We start from the raw sequence: 21,690 nt of genomic DNA on the forward strand, positions 1-21,690 counted from the left end.
CTGCTTACCACCTCGCACCCTGGAGACTGCGGGGCGCCTCGGTGCACCATCCCAACTCCCGATACCCCTGTCTCTTTTCTCTGATTTTTTTTTTTTTTTTTAAAAAGACGAAGCCTGGCCCTGTCGCCCAGGCTGGAGTGCAGTGGCGCGATCTCGGCTCACTGCAACCCCCGCCTCCCAGGTTAAAGCGATTCTCCGGCCTCAGCCTCCTGAGTAGCTAGGATTACAGGCACCTGCCACCACGCCCGGCTAATTTTTTTTTTTTTTTTTTTTTTTTTTTTTTGTATTTTTAGTAGAGACGGGGTTTCACTCTGTGGCCAGGCTGGTCTCAAACTCCTGACCTTAGTGATCCACCCGCCTCAGCCTCCCAAAGTGCCGGATTACAGGCGTGAGCCACCGCCCCTGGTCCTCTCTGATTTTTCTGAGACGGGGTCTCGCTCTATCGCCGGAGCTGGAGTGCAGCGGCGCCATCTCGGTTCACTGCAGCTTCGACCTCCCGGGCTCAAGCGATCCTCCCACCTCAGCCCGAGTAGCTGGGATCACAGGCGTGCACCTCCACACCCGGCTAATTTTTGTATTTTTCATTAGAGACAGGGTTTCGCATTGTTGCCCAGACTGGTCTCGAACCCCTGGGCTCAAGCGATCCAACCGCCTCGGGCTAAGTGCTCGGATTACAGGCGGTAGCCAACGCGCCCAGCCTCCGTCTCCCTTCTAAGTGACATCCTGTCCGGCATCCCGCAGGCCTTCACATGGAGGGCTCAAGAACTCAAACACAGCCCGCCTGGTGGATGACTTCTAAGCATCTTTCAGTCACCTTGATCTTGCCAGAGAAGCGCTTCGTCGTAATGCCTCCAAAGTACACCTTTCACATGCTTGCGTTATGGCCTTAAGTAACTGATGTCATTACTTAACTGTCCCCGCGGGGATGGGGAACAGAATGTATTTTCACAAACGTCAATTCAAGACAGATTTGTGGGAGAAACCACGTGGGGATAAACCGCTCCTCTCCAAGAACCTGGAATTTTGCGTGCAGGCTGGGAAAAGTGGGCGGGGCGTAGTCGCCCGGGCGCAGGCAGGTCCAGTCTCTGCCCGCGGCGCACGTGGATGACGTAACAAGCGCGCGCGACGATTCGAGGTGCTCTGTGGCCGCGAGTGCGTCTTCCACGTGAGTATAGTTACCGCGTAGGGACCTGGAACCTCCTCCAGGTGCAGCGTTTCGTCATCTAGCCCAAGCCTGGTCTGGCCCCTTCAGTATCCCCCCAGGCCGAGCTGTGTCTACTTGGTGCCCGCGCATTTGCTTTAGAGGAGGCGTCCATTCATCCTACCTTGCGTGCGTTCCGCAGACCCCAGGCATGGCCGACCCCCATGTAAACTTAGCCCCACTGTCCCATTCATGGATTCAACTAACAGAAAGTCTGCCGGCCGCCTACTGGGATACAGCGCTCATGCATGCAAACCCTGTCTCTGAGCTCCTGAAACTTAACATTTTATTGGGAATGATAGACGGAAATCAAGTGGCTTGATAAAATGCCTTCAGGAAGACTGTCCTGAAAGTGGGGGAGGGGCTGAAGAGTGGTGAGAATCAAGAGTTCATTCAGTCAGTCCACAAGTGTTAGAGTTTTTTTTGCGTTTCAAGCCCTGGTATTGTTCTAAGCCTTGGTAATTGAATGGAAACGAAGCAGCTACATCCCATGCCCACATAGAGATTTTTTTCTAGTGGGGAATATAGAGCGAAAAGTAAAAACATCCCATAGTGATAAGCGCTATATAGGAAATAAAAATAGGGCCATCTGATAGTAACTATTTAGTGGCTAGTGAAGCCATTTCCACGAAGGCGAATCACCAGAAATCTAAATAACAAGAAGGAGCTAACCATGCATATGTCAGGGTGAAAAAAATGTCTTCCAGGTCTGAGCTTGGCAAGTTAGAGAAACAGAAAAGAAGTTAATGTGGTTGGTGCATTGTGGGTGAAACAGAGAATGGTGTGAGATAGGGTTGGAGAGGTAGGCCGGAGAGTGGCCACACTTGGTAAACTAGGATGCTGAGTTGGAATTTATACCATGTGTAATGGGAAGCCATAATCCACTTTATGCTGATGTGTGACAAATGAATTGTGATTATGCAGTGGTCAGGAGGCTAATGCATTGGTCCAGGTGAGTGATGATGGTGTCTTAGTTGAACTAGAGTGAGGTAGTAGAGATGAAGAGATGAGAGATTTGAGACATGATTGGAAATAGATTTCCTGGTGGATTGGATTTAGAGAGTCTGAGGGAAAGAGAATTCATCATGACTTCTGTGTTTTTGTCTTGAACAACAAATTGGATGATGGTATTGTTTACTGAGATGTCAAGACTAGGGGAACAGCAGAGTTTGTTGAGTAAAGCCAGGGTCCCGCTGAGAGGCAGTGGGACCAGGAATTGGATAGGTAGTTTGGGATAGATGGGGAGGGCCTTTGAATGTTAGGCTAAAAGTATTAACTGTAATAGTTCTGTTGCCCGATGCACACTGGAGGTAAATACACCAAGACATCAGGTTGCAGCAGAGAAAGAGGTTTAATCATAGGGCTGCTGCAAAGGAGACAGGAGGAAACCTCAAATCCATCTCCCAGAGTACTTTGGGGCTAGGGTTTTTAAGGGTTTGGAGTAGGATTGGGCTGAAGTGTGAAAATCATTGATTGAAGAGTGCAGGGTGAGGTCATGAAACAGAGAGATGAAGAAACTGATTCTCATGCTCACTTGGTTCCACTGTGGGAGTCTTTTTCTTTTTTCTTTTCTTTTTGAAAGATGAGGTCTGCCTGGTGCGGTAGCTCACGCCTATAATCCTAGCACTTTAGGAGGCCGAGGCGGGCGGATCATGAGGTCAAGAGATCGAGACCATCCTGGCCAACACGGTGAAACCCCATCTCTACTAAAAATATAAAAATTAGCTGGGCGTGGTGGTGCACGCCTGTAGTCTCAGCTACTCGGGAGGCTGAGACAGGAGAATCGCTTGAACCCGGGAGGCAGAGGTTGCAGTGAGACGAGATGGTGTCACTGCACTCCAGCCTTGCGACAGAGCGAGACTCCATCTCAAAAAAAGAAAGATAAAGAAAGACGGGGTCTTGCTCTGTCACCCAGGCTGGAGTGCAGTGGCACAATCGTAGCTCACTGCAGCCTCAAACTCATGGGCTCAAGTGATCCTCTTGCCTCAGCCTCTTGAGTAGCTGGGACCACAGGTACACGCCACCATGTCCAGCTAATTTTTAATTTTTTTTTTTATGAACACAGGGTCTTACCATGTTGCCCAGGGCTGGTCTCAAACTCCTGGGCTCAAGCAGTCTGCTGCTTTGGCCTCCCAAAGTGCTGGGATTACAGGCGTTGGGATTATAGGCAGGAGCCACTGCTCCTGGCTTCTGTGAGAGTCTTTGAGCTGGGTGGAGTCAGCTGTTCTGCTGGAATTCAGGATCTGCTTAAGCAACTCTTGTTTTGTTTGTTTGTTTGTTTGTTTGAGTCACAGTCTTGCTCTGTCACCCAGGCTGGAGTGCAATGGCTCAATCTTGGCTCACTGCAACCTCTGCCTCCCAGGTTCAAGCGATTCTCCTGCCTCAGCCTCCCCAGTAGCTGGGACTACAGGCGCTTGCCACCATGTCTGGCTAATTTTTTGTATTTTTAATAGAGACAGGGTTTCGCCATGTCGGCCAGGTTGGTCTCCAACTCCTGACCTCAAGTGATCTGCCCGTCTTGGCCTCCTAAAGTGCGAGGATTACAGATGTGAGCCACCATGCCCAGCCCTGCTTAAGCCATTCTTTTTTTTTTTTTTTTTTTTTTTTTTTTAGTAATTTATGGGCCGGAATGGTGGCACATGCCTGTAATCCCAACACATTGGGAGTCCGAGGTGGGCAGATCACTTGAGGTCAGGAGTTGGAGACCAGCCTGGCGAACATGGAGAAACCCCGTCTCTACTAATAATACAAAAATTAGTTGGGCGTGGTGGCACATGCCTGTAATCGCAGCTACTCAGGAGACTGAGTCAGGAGAATTGCTTGAACCCAGGAGGCAGAAGTTGCAGAGAGCCGAGATTGTGCCACTGCACTCCAACCTGGGTAACAGAGTGAATCCATCTCAAAAAAAAAAGAAAAAGAAAATAAGTAAATAAATAAATTATGACATGATATCATCAACCAATAAATTATTAAACAAAAGCTTTGTGATCAGAGATCCTTTTTTTTTGTTTGTTTTGAGACGGAGTTTCACTCTTGTTGCCCAGGCTGTAGTGCAATGGCTTGATCTCAGCTCACTGCAACTTCTGCCTCCCGGGTTCAAGTGATTCTCCTGCCTCAGCTTCCCAAGTAGCTGTGATTACAGGCATGCACCACCATGCCCGGCTAATTTTGTATTTTTTTGAGTAGAGATGAGGTTTCACCGTGTTGGTCAGGCTGGTCTCAAACTCCTGATCTCAGGTTCTCACCGTGTTGCCCAGGCTGGAGTGCAGTGGCTCGATCACGGCTGAATACAGCCTCTGCCTCCCCAGGCTCAAGTGATCTTCCTACCTCAGCCTCCCCAGTTGCTGGGACTACAGGCACATGCTAGCACACCCAGCTAATTTTTGTATCTTTTTTGAGAGAGATGGGGTTTTTGCAACGTTGCCCAGGTTGCTCTCAAACGCCTGTGCTCAATCCTCCCACCTCAGCCTCCAAAGGGCTAAGATTACAGGTGTGGGCCACTGTGCCCGGCCCAATCTGGCCTCTTCTTATAAGGGCAGGTTATAAGAGGTTTGGTGAGATTAGTAGCTCATTCATGAGAGTTCCACTTTCATGACCTAATTACCTCCCAGAGGCCCCACCTCCAAATACCATAACATTGAGGATTAGGGTTTCAATATGTGAATTGGGAGAGGGAGATACACAAACATTCCATCCATGGCTGATGCCATTTCTCTCAGGAAATTTTTCCTGACACCTAAAGTGCAGGATTGGTGTTCACAGTCCCCTGACCTTCACTACATGGGACTGGAAATGTCTGGGTACTTGGCGTTTCTCCCCCAATAAAATATAAACCCTGTGAGAGCAGACATAGTTTCTGTCTTGATTCACAGCGGTGCTCCTAAGACGTTGCCTGGGACCCAGCAAAGTGCATGTACTCTGGGAACATGTGTCAAGCATGCACCTGTCACCTCCCTACCACATTAATAAAGACCACATTTTGCAAGATTCCTTAAAATCTCCAAGGTTACATTTTTCAGGTTACCTTGTTTCACTAAATGTCCCTATCACTTTCCCCTACCCTATCCCTAATGCCTCAACTTTCCTTGAAATCTGAAATCAGTTCAACAAATAGGCCATGGTTAATGTTTTTTTATTTATCTTATTTTTATTTATTTATTTGTTTGTTTATTTGTTGAGAAGGAGTTTTGCTCTTGTTGCCCAGACTGGAGTGCAGTGGTGCAATCTAAGCTCACTGCAACCTCAGCCTCCCTAGTAGCTGCGATTACAGGCGCCTGCCACCACACCCAGCTAATTTTGTATTTTTAGTAGAGACAGGGTTTCACTATGTTGACCGGGCTGGTCTCGAACTCCTGACCTCAGGCAATCCACCCTCCTCAACTCCCAAAGTGCTGGGATGACAGGTGTGAGCCACTGCGCCCGGCTCAGTGAATGTTATTTTTTAGGCACCTAATTCATCTCTCCAGCAAAGGACACATCTCTCCAGCAAAGGACACCTGCAGAGATGTCCCCAGTCCTTCACTTCTATGTTCGTCCCTCTGGCCATGAGGGGGCAGCCTCTGGACACACTCGAAGGAAACTGCAAGGGAAACTGCCAGAGCTGCAGGCCGTCGAGACTGAACTGTGCTACAATGTGAACTGGACAGGTCGGGCCCAGGCATTGGATTCTTGGGGGCCATGCCTCGGTGCTGGGGGCAGTGTCTCAAGGTGTCCTTGCCCTGTCTGCCTGCAGCTGAGGCCCTCCCCAGTGCTGAGGAGATGAAGAAGCTGATGTGGCTGTTTGGTTGCCCGTTATTGCTGGATGATGTTGCTCAGGAGTCCTGGCTCCTTTCTGGCTCCAGTGACCTGCTGCTGGAGGTCGGGCCCAGGTAAGTATCTCATCCTGCCCACCCCTTTCTCCTGCTTTCCTCCGCTTCCTCTTGTGATCCTTGGGAGATTTGTTTTTCCTTTGCTCTTTGCTACTTCCTGCCTGGGAAACCATGCATGTGCTTTCCCCATTTGGGTAGATCCCTCCAAAGACCACCCTGCTCCAAAACATGTTCGCAAAGCAAAATAAATTGGATTCCAAGTTAAAATCAAACAGTTTTGGCCAGGCGCGGTGGCTCACATCTGGAATCCCAGCACTCTGGGAGGCCGAGGCAGGCGGATCACGAGATCAGGAGATCGAGACCGTCCTGGCTAACGCAGTGAAGCCCCGTCTCTACTAAAAATATGAAAAATTAGCCGGGCCTGGTGGCATGCACCTGCAGTCGCAGCTACTCAGGAGGCTGAGGCAGGAGAATTGCTTGAACCCGGGAAGCAGAGGTTGCAGTGAGCCAAGATATGCACCACTGCACTCCAGCCTGGGCGACAGAGTGAAACACTGTCTCACAGAAAAAAAAAAAAAAAAAATAGTTTTGATACTAGAGGATAGTTATGGTTTGGTTTGAGTGAACTTTGAAAGCAGGTTTCTTGTTGCCCAGTCTGAGGCTGAAAGCCAATGGTGAGGGGATAGCGGTGGGAGGTTGTCCAGACAGCAGTGGGCAGGATCCACCCCCTCATCTGAGGCCTGCTAGGGGTTCTCCAGTTCTAACCATCAGGCCCATTGCTCAGGCTGAACTTCTCCACTCCAACATCTACCAACATCGTGTCAGTGTGCCACGCTGCTGGGCTGGGGCCTGTGGATCGTGTGGAGACCACGCGGCGCTACCGGCTCTCGGTGAGGTGGTGGGGAATCAGGAGGAGGAGATGGGCCAGAGATAGAAGATTAGATCCTAAACTCTAGAGAGAAGCAGGGACAGGTGCTCCTGGCTTTAGGCCTGCTCTATATGGTTGTACAGGTTGTTCACTGCCTGAAGGTACCTGGTTAAGGGGTAAATGAGGCAGAAATCCAGCCTATGCTTCCCTTAATCTGTGCATCCTGGCGTGGATTCATACCTGGAAAGGGCGTCTTTTTATAATCTGAGAAAAAGTGCCATATGGGGTGGCAGTGGGCTGGCCTTGCATGACTAAGAGGGTAGGAAGGTGGACCATTTATCTCTATTCTTAAACTCTTCACCCCTTGCCCTCTGTGTGTCTGCACCCCTAGTTTGCCCACCCTCCGTCGGCTGAGGTGGAAGCCATTGCTCTGGCTACCCTGCACGACCGGATGACAGAGCAGCACTTCCCCCATCCCATCCAGAGTTTCTCCCCTGAGAGCATCCTGGAACCCCTCAATGGCCCTATCAATATACTGGGCGAGGGCCGGCTTGCGCTGGAGAAGGCCAACCAGGAGCTTGGTGAGTAGCTGGAGAGGGAGGTGTAGGGCCCGGGACAGGCCAGTAGGGGTGCTGAGATCTGGAATGTGGCTGCCTGAGTTCCATAGTCACCTCTTCCTGGATTTGTCTCCTAGGTCTGGCTTTAGACTCTTGGGACCTAGACTTCTACACCAAGCGCTTCCAGGAGCTACAGCGGAACCCGAGCACTGTGGAGGCCTTTGACTTGGCGCAGTCCAATAGGTGGGGAGGAATGGAATTGTACTGATACCTGAGCCCATGGATATTGGGAGAGACCACAGGGACTCGCCTTCATGGCTCTCCGTTGGCTTAGGGACCTCCCTGAGTCTCTGAGGGCCTGGGCTCCCCTCATCCATCAAGGAGTCTATATTCAAATTTTGGTTTTATCTTCACTTTGGCTCTGGATAATCCAAAATGACAGAATACTTGAAGATTATGACTTTTTGGAATATATTTTGATCTATTATCTAAGTATGAATTTGGCTGTAACTCTGCTGTTAAATGCTGGTGAGAAGACAGGGTATTAAGAAATGACCCCGTTTCCACCTGCCTTCCCCTCCCTACATCGCCCCCTCAGCGAGCACAGCCGACACTGGTTCTTCAAGGGCCAGCTCCACGTGGATGGGCAGAAGCTGGAGCACTCACTGTTTGAGTCTATCATGAGCACCCAGGAATCCTCAAACCCCAACAACGTCCTCAAATTCTGTGATAACAGCAGGTGGGTTGTGCCCTAGACTGGGGTGGCATCAGGACCCGGGGAGGGGAGGCCCCAGGCCCTGGTTGGGTTAGTGGGTTAGTGTAGATCCCAGAAAGGAAGCAGGGTCCAGAGCGGATATGTCCACAGTGCAATCCAGGGAAAGGAAGTCCGATTCCTACGGCCTGAGGACCCCACACGGCCAAGCCGTTTCCGGCAACAGCAAGGTCTGAGACATGTTGTCTTCACAGCAGAGACTCACAACTTTCCCACAGGTGAGCTGGGTTCCCTGGAGAAGTAGGTGAGATCACAGAATAGGGCAGGGCAAAGGTCCCAGGCGCCTGGGCTGGGCCTGGGGAAAATTATCAGGGAAGCTGATTGTCCTTAATTTCAGTGGGGGTGGTCAGAGATGGGATTTGTCTCTGAGGCACCCAGACCTCTCCCCACTCTCTCTTTGCAGGAGTATGCCCCTTTAGTGGTGCGACCACTGGCACAGGGGGCCGGATTCGAGATGTCCAGTGCACAGGCCGTGGGGCCCATGTGGTGGCTGGCACTGCCGGCTATTGCTTTGGAAATCTGCATATTCCAGGTTCCATCTCCTTCCTCTCTATCCACCTTCCCTTCCGGATTCCTTGTCCTGGCAGGCACCAAACTTTTGTCTCTTAGGTCATAGGGTCATCCTGGGTGCCTTTTCTTGGGAGGGAGGACTCTAAGATAGCTGGCCTTTCACTACCTATGGTCATTAAGTGTAGACCTGGGGAGATGAGGTGGCCAGACTGACTTTGCAGATCCACGATTTTCTTTAGAAACTAGCCTTCATTCAGCCAGAAAGCATGATACTGGATTGGTCTTATGATCATCACCTGCCCCTCAAATCTGGTTTCTTAGAAAGCCTGAGAAACTCGGCCGGGCGTGGTGGCTCATGTCTGTAATCCCAGCACTTTGGGAGGCTGAGGTGGGCGGATCACAAGGTCAGGAGATCGAAACCATCCTGGCTAACACGGTGAAATCCCATCTGTACTAAAAGTACAAAAAAATTAGCTGGGCGTGGTGATGGGTGCCTGTAGTCCCAGCTACTCGGGAGGCGGAGGCGAGAGAATGGCGTGAACCCAGGAGGTGGAGCTTGCAGTGAGCCAAGTTTGCACCACTGCACTCTAGCCTGGGCGACAGACTGAGACTCGATCTCAAAAAAAAGAAAGCCTGTGAAACTGATCGTGAGAGTCAGAGGGAAGGCTGGTGTGGGTGGTGGAGAGACCAGTGCCTCACTGCAGGCTCTACGGCTTCCTAAAACAGGACTTCCTGAAGTGGAACATTGCAGCCATGCAGGTGGTCCTTGGTGGTCTTGACCCTTCTTGAAGGATGCAGGCTGCTCTGGCCTCTGTCTTCACAGTTCATTCAGTTCATCCAGTTCTCTCTCCTTCCCTTCCAGGTTACAATCTGCCCTGGGAGGATCCAAGCTTCCAGTATCCTGGGAACTTTGCCCGGCCCCTGGAGGTTGCCATTGAAGCCAGTAATGGAGCTTCTGACTATGGCAACAAGTTTGGGGAACCAGTGCTGGCTGGTGAGACTGGGGGTGTGGAGGGATGACAAACACCCAGAGGGGCTTGTGGGTGGGGTGTGCTACCCAGGGGCTGTGCTATTGGGCAAGCACTGAGGGAACTGAGTGACACGTCCCTCTGATGTTCACCCTCCAGGCTTCGCCCGCTCTTTGGGCCTCCAGCTCCCAGACGGCCAGCGGCGTGAGTGGATCAAGCCCATCATGTTTAGTGGGGGCATTGGGTCCATGGAAGCTGACCACATAAGCAAGGAGGCCCCAGAGCCAGGTAAGAGCCTGCCACCTTTCTCTAGATCCAGCCAGATTTCTCCCCAGCACGGGATGGCTGCAGGGAGGGAACTCAGGGACCACTTCAGTGGTTAGTTTTTAATGTGTTGGCTTACGTTATGCATCACATAATGATGGACAACTCATTCTGAGAAATGTGGTTATTAGGTAATTTCATTATTGTGCCCACTTCACAGAGTGTACATACACAAACCTAGATGGTATAGCCTACTACACAGTCACTCCACACGGCCTCTTACTGGCAACATTATCCAGGAATTTTGTACACTTAGGAGCCATGATGAACAAAACAGCATGAGAATAAATTAAGCATAAGTGAAAATACTGCAATCAAGACATGGTGGGCCGGGAAGGGTGGCTCGCACCTGTAATCCCAGCACTTTGGGAGACGGAGGCAGGTGGATCACCTGAGGTCAGGAGTTCAAGACCAGCATGGCCAACATGGTGAAACACCGTTGCTACTGAAAATACAAAAATTAGCCAGGCGTCATGGTGTGCGCCTGTAGTCCCAGCTCCTCAGGAGGCTGAGGCACAAGAACCACTTGAAGCCGGGAGGTGGAAGTTGCAGTCAGTGGAGATCACACCACTGCACTCCAGCCTGGACGACAGAGCAAGACCTTGTCAAAAAAAAAAAAAAAAAAAGACATGGTAAATATGAGATATATGAAGCTGCTGTCAATGTAACATGGCATACTGTTTTAAGTTAACTTTTTTTCTCTTTTTTGTTAATTATTATTATTTTTAATCTACATTTTCTTTCTCAAGCAGGATTTTTTTTCTCTTTTTAGAGACAGGGTCTTGCTTTGTCATCCAGGCTGAGGAACAGTGGTTCTATCCTAGCTCACTATGGCCTTGAGCTCCTGGGCTTAAGCAGTTCTCCTGCCTCAGCTTCCCAAAGCACTGGGATTACAGGTGTGAGCCATGGTGCCCAGCCAAAATAAAAGTGTTTTATATAAGTAGAATGAGTACATTCTAAAATAACAGTAAAAAGTATAGTTGGCTGGGCACAGTGGCTCATGCCTGTAATCCCAGCACTTTGGGAGGCCAGGGCAGGGGGATTACTTGAGGCCAGAAGTTTGAGACCAGTCTGGGGAATATAGTCAGACCCCTGTCTCTAAAAAAATTAAGAAATAAAAATCACTTGGATATGGTGGTGTACACCTGTAGTCCCAGCTACTCAGGAGGCTGACATGGGAAGATCGCTTGAGCCAAGGAGCTCTAGGCTATAGTGAGCTATGATCATATCAGTACACTCAAGCATGAGTGACAGAGTGAGACCCTGTCTCCAAAAAAGAATAAAAAAAAAATGTAGGCTGGGTGCAATGGCTCACGCCTGTAATCCCAGCACTTTGGGAGGCCATGATGGGCAGATCACCTGAGGTCAGGAGTTCAAGACCAGCCTGGCCAACATGGTGAAACCCCCTCTCTACCAAAAATTCAAATATTAGCTGGGCGTGGTGGCACGCACCTGTAATCCCAGCTACTCGGGAGGCTGAGGCAGGAGAATCACTTGAACCTGGGAGGCGGAAGTTGCAGTGAGCCAAGATTGTACCACTGCACTCCAATCTGGACAACAGAGTGAGACTATGTCTCAAAAAAATAAAAATAAAAATTTAAAAAAGCATAGTAAATACATAAACCAGCAATAGTCATTTATTGTCATTATGAAACATTATGTAGTATACGTACAATAATGGTCTGCAGTATACTTTTGTGTGACTGGCAGTGCAGTAGGTTTATTTACAATAGCATCACCACCAGCGTGCCACGATGTCACTAGGCAATAGGAATTTTTCAGCACCATTATAATCTTAAGGGATCACTGTTGTATATGTGGTCTGTTGTGAAGCAAAATGTCATCAGCTCATGACCATAATGGAATCATACAATATGTGGCCTTTTGCGTCTGCCTTCTTTCACTTAGCTTGATGTTTTCAGGGGTTATCCTTTGCATCAGTACTTTCTTTCTTTTTATGGCTGAATAATATCCCATTATATAGCTAGGTCACATTTTGTGTACCCATTCCTTAGTTGTTGGGCTTAGGGGTTGCTTCAACTTTTTAGCTATTATGCATAATGCTGCTGTGAATATTTATGTACACTTTTTTTTGTTGTTTTTTTTCAAGATGGAGTCTTGCTTTGTCACCCAGGCTGGAGTGCACTGGCACGATCTCGGCTCACTGCAAGCTCCACCTCCCGAGTTCACACCATTCTCCTGCCTCAGCCTCCCAAGTAGCTGGGACTACAGGTGCCTACCACCACACCCAGCTAATTTTTTTGTATTTTTTTAGTAGAGATGGCGTTTCACCGTGTTAGCCAGGATGGTCTCGATCTCCCGACCTCATGATCTGCCCGCCTTGGCCTCCCAAAGTGCTGGGATTACAGGTGTGAGCCACTGCGCCCAGCCTATGTACAGGTTTTTGTATGAACATATGTTATCATTTCTCCCAGGTATATAACTAGGGGTGGAATTGCTGGGTCATGTGGTAACTATGTTCAGCTTTTCAAAAACTTGCCAAACTGTTTTCCAAAGCAGCTGTACCATTTTATATTCCCTCTAGCAGTGTGTGAGGGTTCCAGTTTCTCCACGTCCTTGACAACACTTGTTATTACCTGTCCTTTCGATTGTAAGACATCACAGTGGGTATGAAGTAGTATTTCATTGTGGTTTTGGTTTGTTTTTCTCTAATGACTAATGATGTTGAGTGTGTTTTCTTTTCTTTTTTTTTTTTTCCCGTAGAGACAGGGTCTTACTCTGTTGCTCAGGCTGGAGTGCAGTGGTGCGATCTCAGCTCACTGCAACCTTTGCCTCCAGGTTCAAGCAATTCCCCTGCCTTAGCCTCCTGAATAGCCGGGATTACAGGCACGTGCCACCACGCCCAGCTAATTTCTTTTGTATTTTAGTAGAGATGGGGTTTCACCATGTTGCCCAGGCTGGTCTCGAACTCCTGTGCTCAGGTAATCTGCCCACCTCAGCCTCCCAAAGTGCTAGGATTACAGGCGTGAGCCACCGCGCCTGGCTGAGCATGTTTTTGTATGCTAGTTAGCTATTTGTATGTCTTCCTTAAAGAAACATCTATTCAGATCCTTTCCCATTTCTTTTTTTGTTTTTTGAGATGGAATCTCGCTCTGTCACCTAGGCTGGAGTACAGTGGTGCGATCTCAGCTCACTGCAACCTCCATCTTCTGGGCTCAGGTGATCCTCCCACCTTAGCCTCCTAACTGAGACTACGAGCTCCTGCCACCATGCCTGGCTAATTTTTGCATTTTTTGTAAAGATAGGATTTTAACGTGTTAGCTAGGCTGGTCTCAAATTCCTGAGCTCAAGCGATCCGCCGTCTCAGTCTCCCAAAGTGCTGGGAGTGTGGGTGAGTTCTCCCACAGCTTCTACCCTGGAGTCCCCGGGCTTCAGGACCCTTTCGCATCCAGAGGTTGCAGTGAGCCGAGATTGCATCACTTCACTCCAACCTGGGCAACAGCGCAAGACTCCATCTCAAAAAAAAAAAGTTTTTAGTGTATAAACCTTACTTCTATTTTTAAATTTACTCCTAATTATTTTTATTCTTTTTGATGCTACTGTAAATAGACATACATATTTTTGCCTTTTTCATTTTTCGCTTAGCAGTATATTTTAGAAATAATTTCATACTGATGAAGTCATATTACTTCATTACATTCCTATATTCTCTTTTTTTGGTGGCTTAGTCTTTCATTGTATAGACATACCACAGTTTAGTTAATCAGGTCTCTGTTGTCAGCCTTTAGATTATTTCGTGTCCTTGCTAATACAAACATTACTATGGTGTTTAATCTTGTAAGTAGGTGATTTTATACCTGTGCAAAACCCAGCAGGAAAACTTCCTCAAAGTGTTTTTACCCAGAGACTGCGTGCATTTGTCATTTTGGTTGTCAATGCCAAATCGTCCTCTGTAGTTCATACCAGTTTACTCTCCTATCAACCCAGTCAAGTGGTAAGGCTTCTGGGTTAGGCAGGGTGGCTCACGCCTGTAATCCCAGCACTTCAGGAGACCGAGGTGGGCGGATCACCTGAGGTCAGGAGTTTGAGACCAGCCTGGCCAACATGGTGAAACCCTGTCTCTGCTAAAAAAATACAAAAATTAGCCGGGCATGACAGCAGGCGCCTGTAATCCTAGCTACTTAGGAGGCTGAGACAGGAGAATCGCTTGAACCCAGGAGGCGGGGGTTGCAGTGAGCCGAGATCACGCCACTGTGCTTCAGCCTGGGCAACAGAGCAAGACTCCATCTCAAAAAAAAAAAAAAAAAAAAGGCCGGGCGCGGTGGCTCACGCCTGTAATCCCAGCACTTTGGGAGGCCGAGACAGGCGGATCACAAGGTCAGGAGATCGAGACCACAGTGAAACCCCGTCTCTACTAAAAATACAAAAAATTAGCTGGGCGTGGTGGCGGCGCCTGTAGTCCCAGCTACTCGGGAGGCTGAGGCAGGAGAATGGCGTGAACCCGGGAGGCGGAGCTTGCAGTGAGCCGAGATCGCACCACTGCACTCCAGCCTGGGCGACAGAACGAGACTCTGTCTCAAAAAAAAAAAAAAAAATGGTGTCAGGCTTCTCCTCCCCTAACATCAGCTTCCTCTGTCCTCACGCTGCCTTGCTTTCGAGGCCTCTTCTCATGGCTTTCCCGGTGTTCTGATTCTGCCTTCCCTTCTTATAGGCATGGAAGTTGTAAAGGTTGGAGGTCCCGTCTACAGGATTGGAGTTGGAGGTGGAGCTGCTTCATCTGTGCAGGTGAGTGGGAACTGCTAAAGGTGCAGAATCCTTGATATAACCGGGCCCCAGGCATAGCAGCGCGTACAGGAGCTTCCAGCCTCGCTGAACTAAGTGATGCCATATATGCCCCCAGGTGCAGGGAGATAACACCAGTGACCTGGACTTCGGGGCTGTGCAGCGAGGAGACCCGGAGATGGAACAGAAGATGAACCGTGTGATCAGGGCTTGTGTGGAGGCCCCCAAGGGAAACCCCATCTGTAGCCTTCACGATCAGGGCGCTGGTGGCAATGGTGAGGAAAGGAATTAGAACAAGAGACTGGGCCTGCCTGGTATCCTGCCAGGTTTGGTTTAGGGAGAGGTATCAGGAATCTCCAACCAACCACCCAGCTCTGGGTCCCATTCTCCCCGCTCTGTACATTCTAGACAGGTTCAGGGTTGGAAGGGTGGAAGCCGCTGCTGTGGGATGAGGGTGGGGCAGCAGTTGACACAGGAACACACAGAATTAGGGGCTCCTTTGGAGGCCAGGGACTGCCCTTTGTTGCCTGACCACCACTAGGTCACTACTTCTCCTTGCAACCCTCTCACCAGGCAACGTCCTAAAGGAGCTGAGTGACCCAGCTGGAGCCATCATTTACACCAGCCGCTTCCAGGTGGGTCTCATCCCCTGAAGTCTGGCATTTGCCCACCCCTGCCAGCCCCAGCCCACGCCCACCCATCTCTCTCTTGCAACAACATGAGACGTGGCAGTGCCCACTGGCCCTTCTCTTTCCTCCCCGCCATGGCTGTGCAGCTCGGCGACCCAACCCTGAATGCCCTGGAAATCTGGGGGGCCGAGTACCAGGAATCAAACGCACTTCTCCTGAGGTCCCCCGACCGGAACTTCCTGACTCGTGTCAGTGCCCGTGAACGTTGCTCGGCGTGCTTCGTGGGCACCATCACTGGAGACCGGAGAGTGAGTTGGCCCAGGGAGTTGGGAGCAGACACTGGGGCAGACATGAGCCACCTGGGTATGGGCTAGAGGGAGAGTTGTCAAGGGAGAGAGACGAGAGGAAGATGAGAGGTGGTGGCAAACAAGCTTTGGGGAATGTAGGAGCCAAGGAAGGGCAGGGACTCAATACGGACACTAAACAAGGAGTGGAAAGCACATTTGTGCCCTGATTTCTAGGAATATTCCCTGCTGGTGGTCACAGTTTCATCCCCCCTGGGTGGGGTCCCTGGGGTCTATAGATAGTGCTGGTGGACGATCGGGAGTGTCCTGTCGGAAGAAATGGCCAGGGGGATGCCCCCCCAACACCCCCGCCAACCCCTGTGGACCTGGAGCTCGAATGGGTGCTGGGCAAGATGCCTCGGAAGGTATGTGGGGTTGGGGGGATGGGTTTCTCCTGTGGTCCGCTCCACACCACCCTTTACCCCACATGCACTTTGTCACCTGTGTGCCCGGCCTGCCCCAGGTGTTCACACTCCCTGTCGCTATCTGTGTTGCAGGAGTTCTTCCTCCAGAGGAAGCCCCCTGTGCTGCAGCCTCTGGCCTTGCCCCCAGGGCTGAGCGTGCTCCAGGCTCTGGAGAGGGTTCTGAGGCTCCCCGCTGTGGCCAGCAAGCGCTACCTCACCAATAAGGTCCTCCCTGCACCCCTCCTCTGCCCCCTGCCTGCTTCCTCCGTGCACCCTCCTCTGCCCTCCCACCCTTAGAGACTGCTGTGGGGTTTTTTGCCTGGCCCTGGGGGGAAGCAACGGGCAGGGCAGCCACCCTGACGGCCTGGTCTCCCTGCTACCCACCTTCTGAGTAGAGCTGTTGTCTGCACTGGGGGAAAGCCAGGCCTCCCACCGCCCTGGGTCCCTTGGGGGCAGGTGCAGGAGCACAGGCTGTCCCTGTCCCTTGCCTCTTGGTAACCCCACCTGGTTCCACAGGTGGACCGCTCCGTGGGCGGCCTGGTGGCCCAGCAGCAGTGTGTGGGGCCCCTGCAGACTCCTCTGGCAGATGTAGCGGTTGTGGCACTGAGCCATGAGGAGCTCGTAGGGGCTGCCACAGCCTTGGGAGAGCAGCCAGTCAAGAGCCTGCTGGACCCCAAGGTCGCCGCCCGGCTGGCTGTGGCTGAAGCCCTCACCAACTTGGTGTTTGCTCTGGTCACGGACCTCCAGGTGAGTTCTCCCATAGCTTCTACCCTGGAGCCCCCAGGCTTCAGGACCCTCCGGCATCCATCTGTAGCCCTTCATTTCATGTTGCAGCCTCCCAGTCCCCCTGCACCCCTGTCCTCTCCACATCTCTCTTCCCCTCTCATGCCGTGCCTCTACCACCCCAGGATGTGAAGTGTAGCGGGAACTGGATGTGGGCAGCCAAGCTCCCAGGGGAGGGCGCAGCTTTGGCGGATGCCTGTGAGGCTATGGTGGCAGTGATGGCAGCCCTGGGTGTGGCAGTGGACGGTGGCAAGGACTCCCTCAGCATGGCTGCTCGGGTTGGCACTGAGACCGTGCGGGCTCCTGGTGAGGTGTGGGGGCCCCAGGGAGGGGAGGAGGAACTACAGGGCTGGGCTGGCAACTCATTCCTTTGGACTCCTCCTTGCTCTACAGGGTCACTGGTCATCTCAGCCTATGCCGTCTGCCCAGACATCACAGCCACCGTGACCCCAGACCTCAAGCATCCTGAAGGGAGAGGTATGGTCGTGGCCCATCCCATCGCCTTGTGTGTTCTTTGCTTGGCCCCTGCTTTGAGTGCCGGGCCCCCATCTCAACACTGGGCTGTGGTGTTTTCTGGGACTGATTGTCTGGGCGTCTCACCACATGCTGGAAACAGCAGTGCTGTGAGCACCTCAGGGACGGGTCCTCCACCTCAGGGACGGATCCTCCTCCCCTCACCCCTCCCTGTCTCCCCAGGCCATCTGCTTTATGTGCCTTTGAGCCCTGGGCAGCACCGGCTGGGGGGCACGGCTCTGGCCCAGTGCTTCTCCCAGCTCGGGGAGCACCCTCCAGACCTGGACGTTCCTGAGAACTTGGTGCGTGCCTTCAGCATCACCCAGGGGCTGCTGAAAGGTAAGTGAAGCCCCCTGGGGAGATGGTGCACGGGGTGCCAGGCATGCAGCAGGCGTTCGCCAGCCGGGCAGTGGGGCAAGAGGGACTCCAATGGACAGTGTACCTCAGATCCCCCGACATTCTCACACACTCTTGATGGACTGACTCTGGAAGGTGGAGGGGGGCTGTCAGGTTTGGGCCCCGAGGTTGCTGAGCTTTCTTCTTCTTCCTCCAGACCGCCTCCTCTGCTCAGGCCACGATGTCAGCGATGGAGGCCTCGTCACATGCCTGCTGGAGATGGCCTTTGCTGGAAATTGTGGGCTACAGGTGGATGTGCCTGTCGCTGGGGTTGATGGTAAGGAACCTGGGGTCTAGTCTCAGGCCTGGGCTGCCTTCTCCACCCTGCAGACCCCATCTCCAATATATTAAAGAGTGGAGTGCCCTCCAATCCCCTTTCCCTGAGTCTTCCCCGACTAGCTTTTCTGTGCTGTGTCTCTGACAGCTGAACTGGATGGAACTGGCTGGCACCCGCCATGTTCCTGCATCTCTCTGAGACTTCCCATCCCTGAGATGTCCGTGATGAAACATCCTCAGTCCCGCCCTCCCAGCCCTCATCCTCCCTGATCCCCACCCTAACTCCCTGGCTGCGTCCCTCTGACCCCCGCCCCGGCCCTTCCTGCATTCCCCTGATCCCCACCCCAACTTCCTCAGCCCTTCTTGCATCTCCCTGACTCCCCCTGTTGCTCTCCCAGTCCTGTCTGTGCTGTTCGCTGAGGAGCCAGGCCTGGTGCTGGAGGTACAGGAGCCAGATCTGGCCCAGGTGCTGAAGCGTTACTGGGATGCTGGCCTCCACTGCCTGGAGCTGGGCCACACAGGCGAGGCCGGGCCCCACGCCACGGTGAGGAAGTGAGGGAGAGAGCAGTGTGCAGTGGGCAGTCAGAGTGGGGCGGCCATGGTCCATCCCTCTCCCACTGTGGAGGGGCCATCCTTTCTCCTAGCCCAGGGAGATTTGTTCCTCTTCCTAGGTCCGGGTGTCAGTGAACGGGGCTGTGGTTCTGGAGGAGCCTGTTGGGGAGCTGCGAGCCCTCTGGGAGGAGACGAGTTTCCAGCTGGACCGGCTGCAGGCAGAGCCTCGCTGTGTGGCAGAGGAGGAACGGGGCCTGAGGGAGCGGATGGGGCCCAGCTATTGCCTGCCCCCCACCTTTCCCAAAGCCTCCGTGCCCCGTGAGCCTGGTAAGGGAGTGTGTGCAGAGGCTTCACGTCCTGGGGGCGCTGCGCCCGGATGCCTGGGCCTGCCCTGGAAAAGGTGTCTGGGGAGTTGGGGTGGGGAAGTAACTTTCTGGCCCAAAGACAATTATTCTTCCCCAAGGTGGTCCCAGCCCCCGAGTCGCCATCTTGCGAGAGGAGGGCAGTAATGGAGACCGGGAGATGGCCGATGCCTTCCACTTGGCTGGGTTTGAGGTGAGCAGGGTAGGGGGCAGCTGCGGGTGGTTATCCAGCCTCAGCTGCATGTCCTCCCACCCACACTCCCCCTCCCCATCTTCGCAGGTATGGGACGTGACCATGCAGGACCTCTGCTCTGGGGCAATTGGGCTGGACACTTTCCGCGGCGTGGCCTTCGTGGGCGGCTTCAGCTATGCAGATGTCCTGGGCTCTGCCAAAGGTCAGTGTGCAGCCTTCTGCGCACTCCGTTCCCCTACATTCCTGAAGAGGTACCTTTAGCCCCGTCTTCCTGGGCTGGGGATTGGCCTCTCACTCCACCAAGCTAGGAGACAGTGGGCACGTTCGTTCCGGGCCACATGCCAACAGAATGCTGGTAGTACATTTTTAATTTTTTCATTAAAAAGCTACTCAGGAGGCTGAGGCAGGAAAATCGCTTTAACCCAGGAGGCAGAGGTTGTAGTGAACTGAGATCATGCCACTGCACTCCAGCCTGGGAAACAGCGAGATTCCATCTCAAAAAAAAAAAAAAAGAAGAAGGAAAGGAAGGAAGGAGGGAGGGAGGGAAAAGGAAGAAAGGTAAGAAACAGAAGAGCAGCTATGCCCCTTCATTCCCAGTTCCCTTTTCTGAGGTCCTCCACGTCTCACCCTGATTTCCCTCTTCCCTGGCTAGGGTGGGCAGCTGCCGTGACCTTTCATCCCCTGGCCGGGGGTGAGCTGAGGCGCTTCCGGAAGCGACCAGACACCTTCAGCCTGGGCGTGTGTAATGGCTGTCAACTGCTGGCTCTGCTGGGCTGGGTAGGAGGCGACCCCAATGAGGATGCCGTGGAGATGGGCCCTGACTCCCAGCCAGGCCTTCTGCTGCGCCATAACCTGTCTGGGCGCTATGAGTCTCGCTGGGCCAGCGTGCGTGTGGGGCCCGGGCCAGCCCTGATGCTGCGAGGGATGGAGGGCGCCGTGCTGCCCGTGTGGAGCGCACACGGGGAAGGTCAGGCCTGAGGAAGGCTGGGGGAGGGCCGGAGGGTCGGGGGCGAGGGTGGGCGTGAAGGACCTTGACTCTCACTTCCCTCCTCCTTCCGTCCCAGGCTACGTGGCATTTTCTTCTCCGGAACTCCAAGCTCAGATTGAGGCCAGGGGCTTGGCTCCACTGCACTGGGCAGATGATGACGGGAACCCCACAGAGCAGTACCCTCTGAATCCCAATGGGTCCCCAGGGGGCGTGGCTGGCATCTGCTCCCGTGATGGCCGCCACCTGGCTCTCATGCCTCACCCTGAGCGGGCCGTGAGGCCTTGGCAGTGGGCATGGCGACCCCCTCCATTTGATACTCTGACCACCTCCCCCTGGCTCCAGCTCTTTATCAATGCCCGAAACTGGACCCTGGAAGGGAGCTGTTGACTGGCCACAGGGGCTCACCTAGGTCCCATGGTTTTTTCCGTGAGTGTGTGCTGCCCTCTCCCCCATGACTTTCAGGAGCACCCCATGTTATTTCCAAAAGCATCTTGGACAGACAAGGACCAAAATACAAAATCTCAGCAGACTCAATGATCTGCCTGCTGATGTTCCTTCCGCGGCTGTGTCTATTTTCGGTTCTGCTCTAACATGGCATTCCCTTTCTCAGCCCAGGAAACAGCTTGTGGTTCAGAGAAAAGAGTGACAAGGAGAAGTTAGGACTCCTGAGGTCGGAGCAGGGGTCTGTTGCCCACTTCACAACACCCAGCGATCACTGGCATGCATTGGCCTCCTCGGCTCTGAGGGATGTTTTGCGCTCCCTTTTCTCGTTATTGGAGTTTAGGGGGTGCAAACAAATTCAGCAGTAGTGTGCAGATCAGCCCCTCACCACCTCATTGTTCTCATATGGAACTGAAACTTTCTGGATTTCTCTTGTGCTACACTGTACTGAATGGAAGGAATTGTTGCTTGTGGAAGTTTCTCAGTGTTTCTGGCTGTCTCAGGGCTGGCCTCAGAACCCAGCATTCCTGATATTTGCTTCTAAATTAGCAGCTCATTTTATTTTATTTTTTGAGACAGTCTCACTCTGTCACCCAGGCTGGAGTACAGTGGTGTGATCTCGGCTCACTGCAACCTCTGCCTCCCGGGTTCAAGCGATTTTCCTGCCTCAGCCTCCCAAGTAGCTGGGAGTACAGGTGCCCACCACCACACCCAGATAATTTTTGTATTTTTAGTAGAGACAGGGTTTCACCATGTCTCCCAGGCTGATCTCAAACTCCTAACCTCAAGTGATCCACCTGCCTCGGCCTCCCAAAGTGCTGGGATTACAGGTGGGAGCCTGCAATCCTGTACGTGGCTCAGCAGCTCTCTTTCTGATAGATGTGGTTGGCGCTCTCATCCCTAGATCCTAACCCTTTAGTATGCTGGAATTCTACTCTTCACTTATTCCGTTAACTATTGTTGATTAGTTATTATTTCAAAGCACTGTCACTTGCCTCAGGGAGTTTATGTGTAATAGAATTAAAAACAATTGCTGTGTATAACACCTCAATCCACGC

General features: G+C 52.2%; 1 protein-coding gene across 1 annotated transcript; it reads left to right on the plus strand.

Moving 5' to 3' along the window:
• Nucleotides 1-1,037: 1,037 nt before the first annotated feature.
• On the plus strand, nt 1,038-21,683 carry PFAS (phosphoribosylformylglycinamidine synthase). The gene is made up of 28 exons (XM_008010282.3): nt 1,038-1,165; nt 5,647-5,847; nt 5,934-6,069; nt 6,794-6,899; nt 7,269-7,458; nt 7,572-7,677; nt 8,033-8,173; nt 8,300-8,424; nt 8,610-8,738; nt 9,579-9,710; nt 9,844-9,972; nt 14,681-14,754; nt 14,870-15,026; nt 15,325-15,386; nt 15,527-15,688; nt 15,964-16,089; nt 16,222-16,353; nt 16,645-16,875; nt 17,037-17,217; nt 17,305-17,388; nt 17,608-17,763; nt 17,978-18,097; nt 18,495-18,640; nt 18,768-18,975; nt 19,112-19,203; nt 19,291-19,405; nt 19,856-20,170; nt 20,268-21,683. Exons 2-28 carry the CDS (start codon nt 5,706-5,708, stop codon nt 20,576-20,578), a joined length of 4,008 nt encoding a protein of 1,335 aa, XP_008008473.2. The 5' UTR covers nt 1,038-1,165; nt 5,647-5,705; the 3' UTR covers nt 20,579-21,683.
• Nucleotides 21,684-21,690: the final 7 nt, after the last annotated feature.

Source organism: Chlorocebus sabaeus, chromosome 16, assembly GCF_047675955.1.
Source record: "Chlorocebus sabaeus isolate Y175 chromosome 16, mChlSab1.0.hap1, whole genome shotgun sequence".
Lineage (NCBI taxonomy): Eukaryota > Metazoa > Chordata > Mammalia > Primates > Cercopithecidae > Chlorocebus > Chlorocebus sabaeus.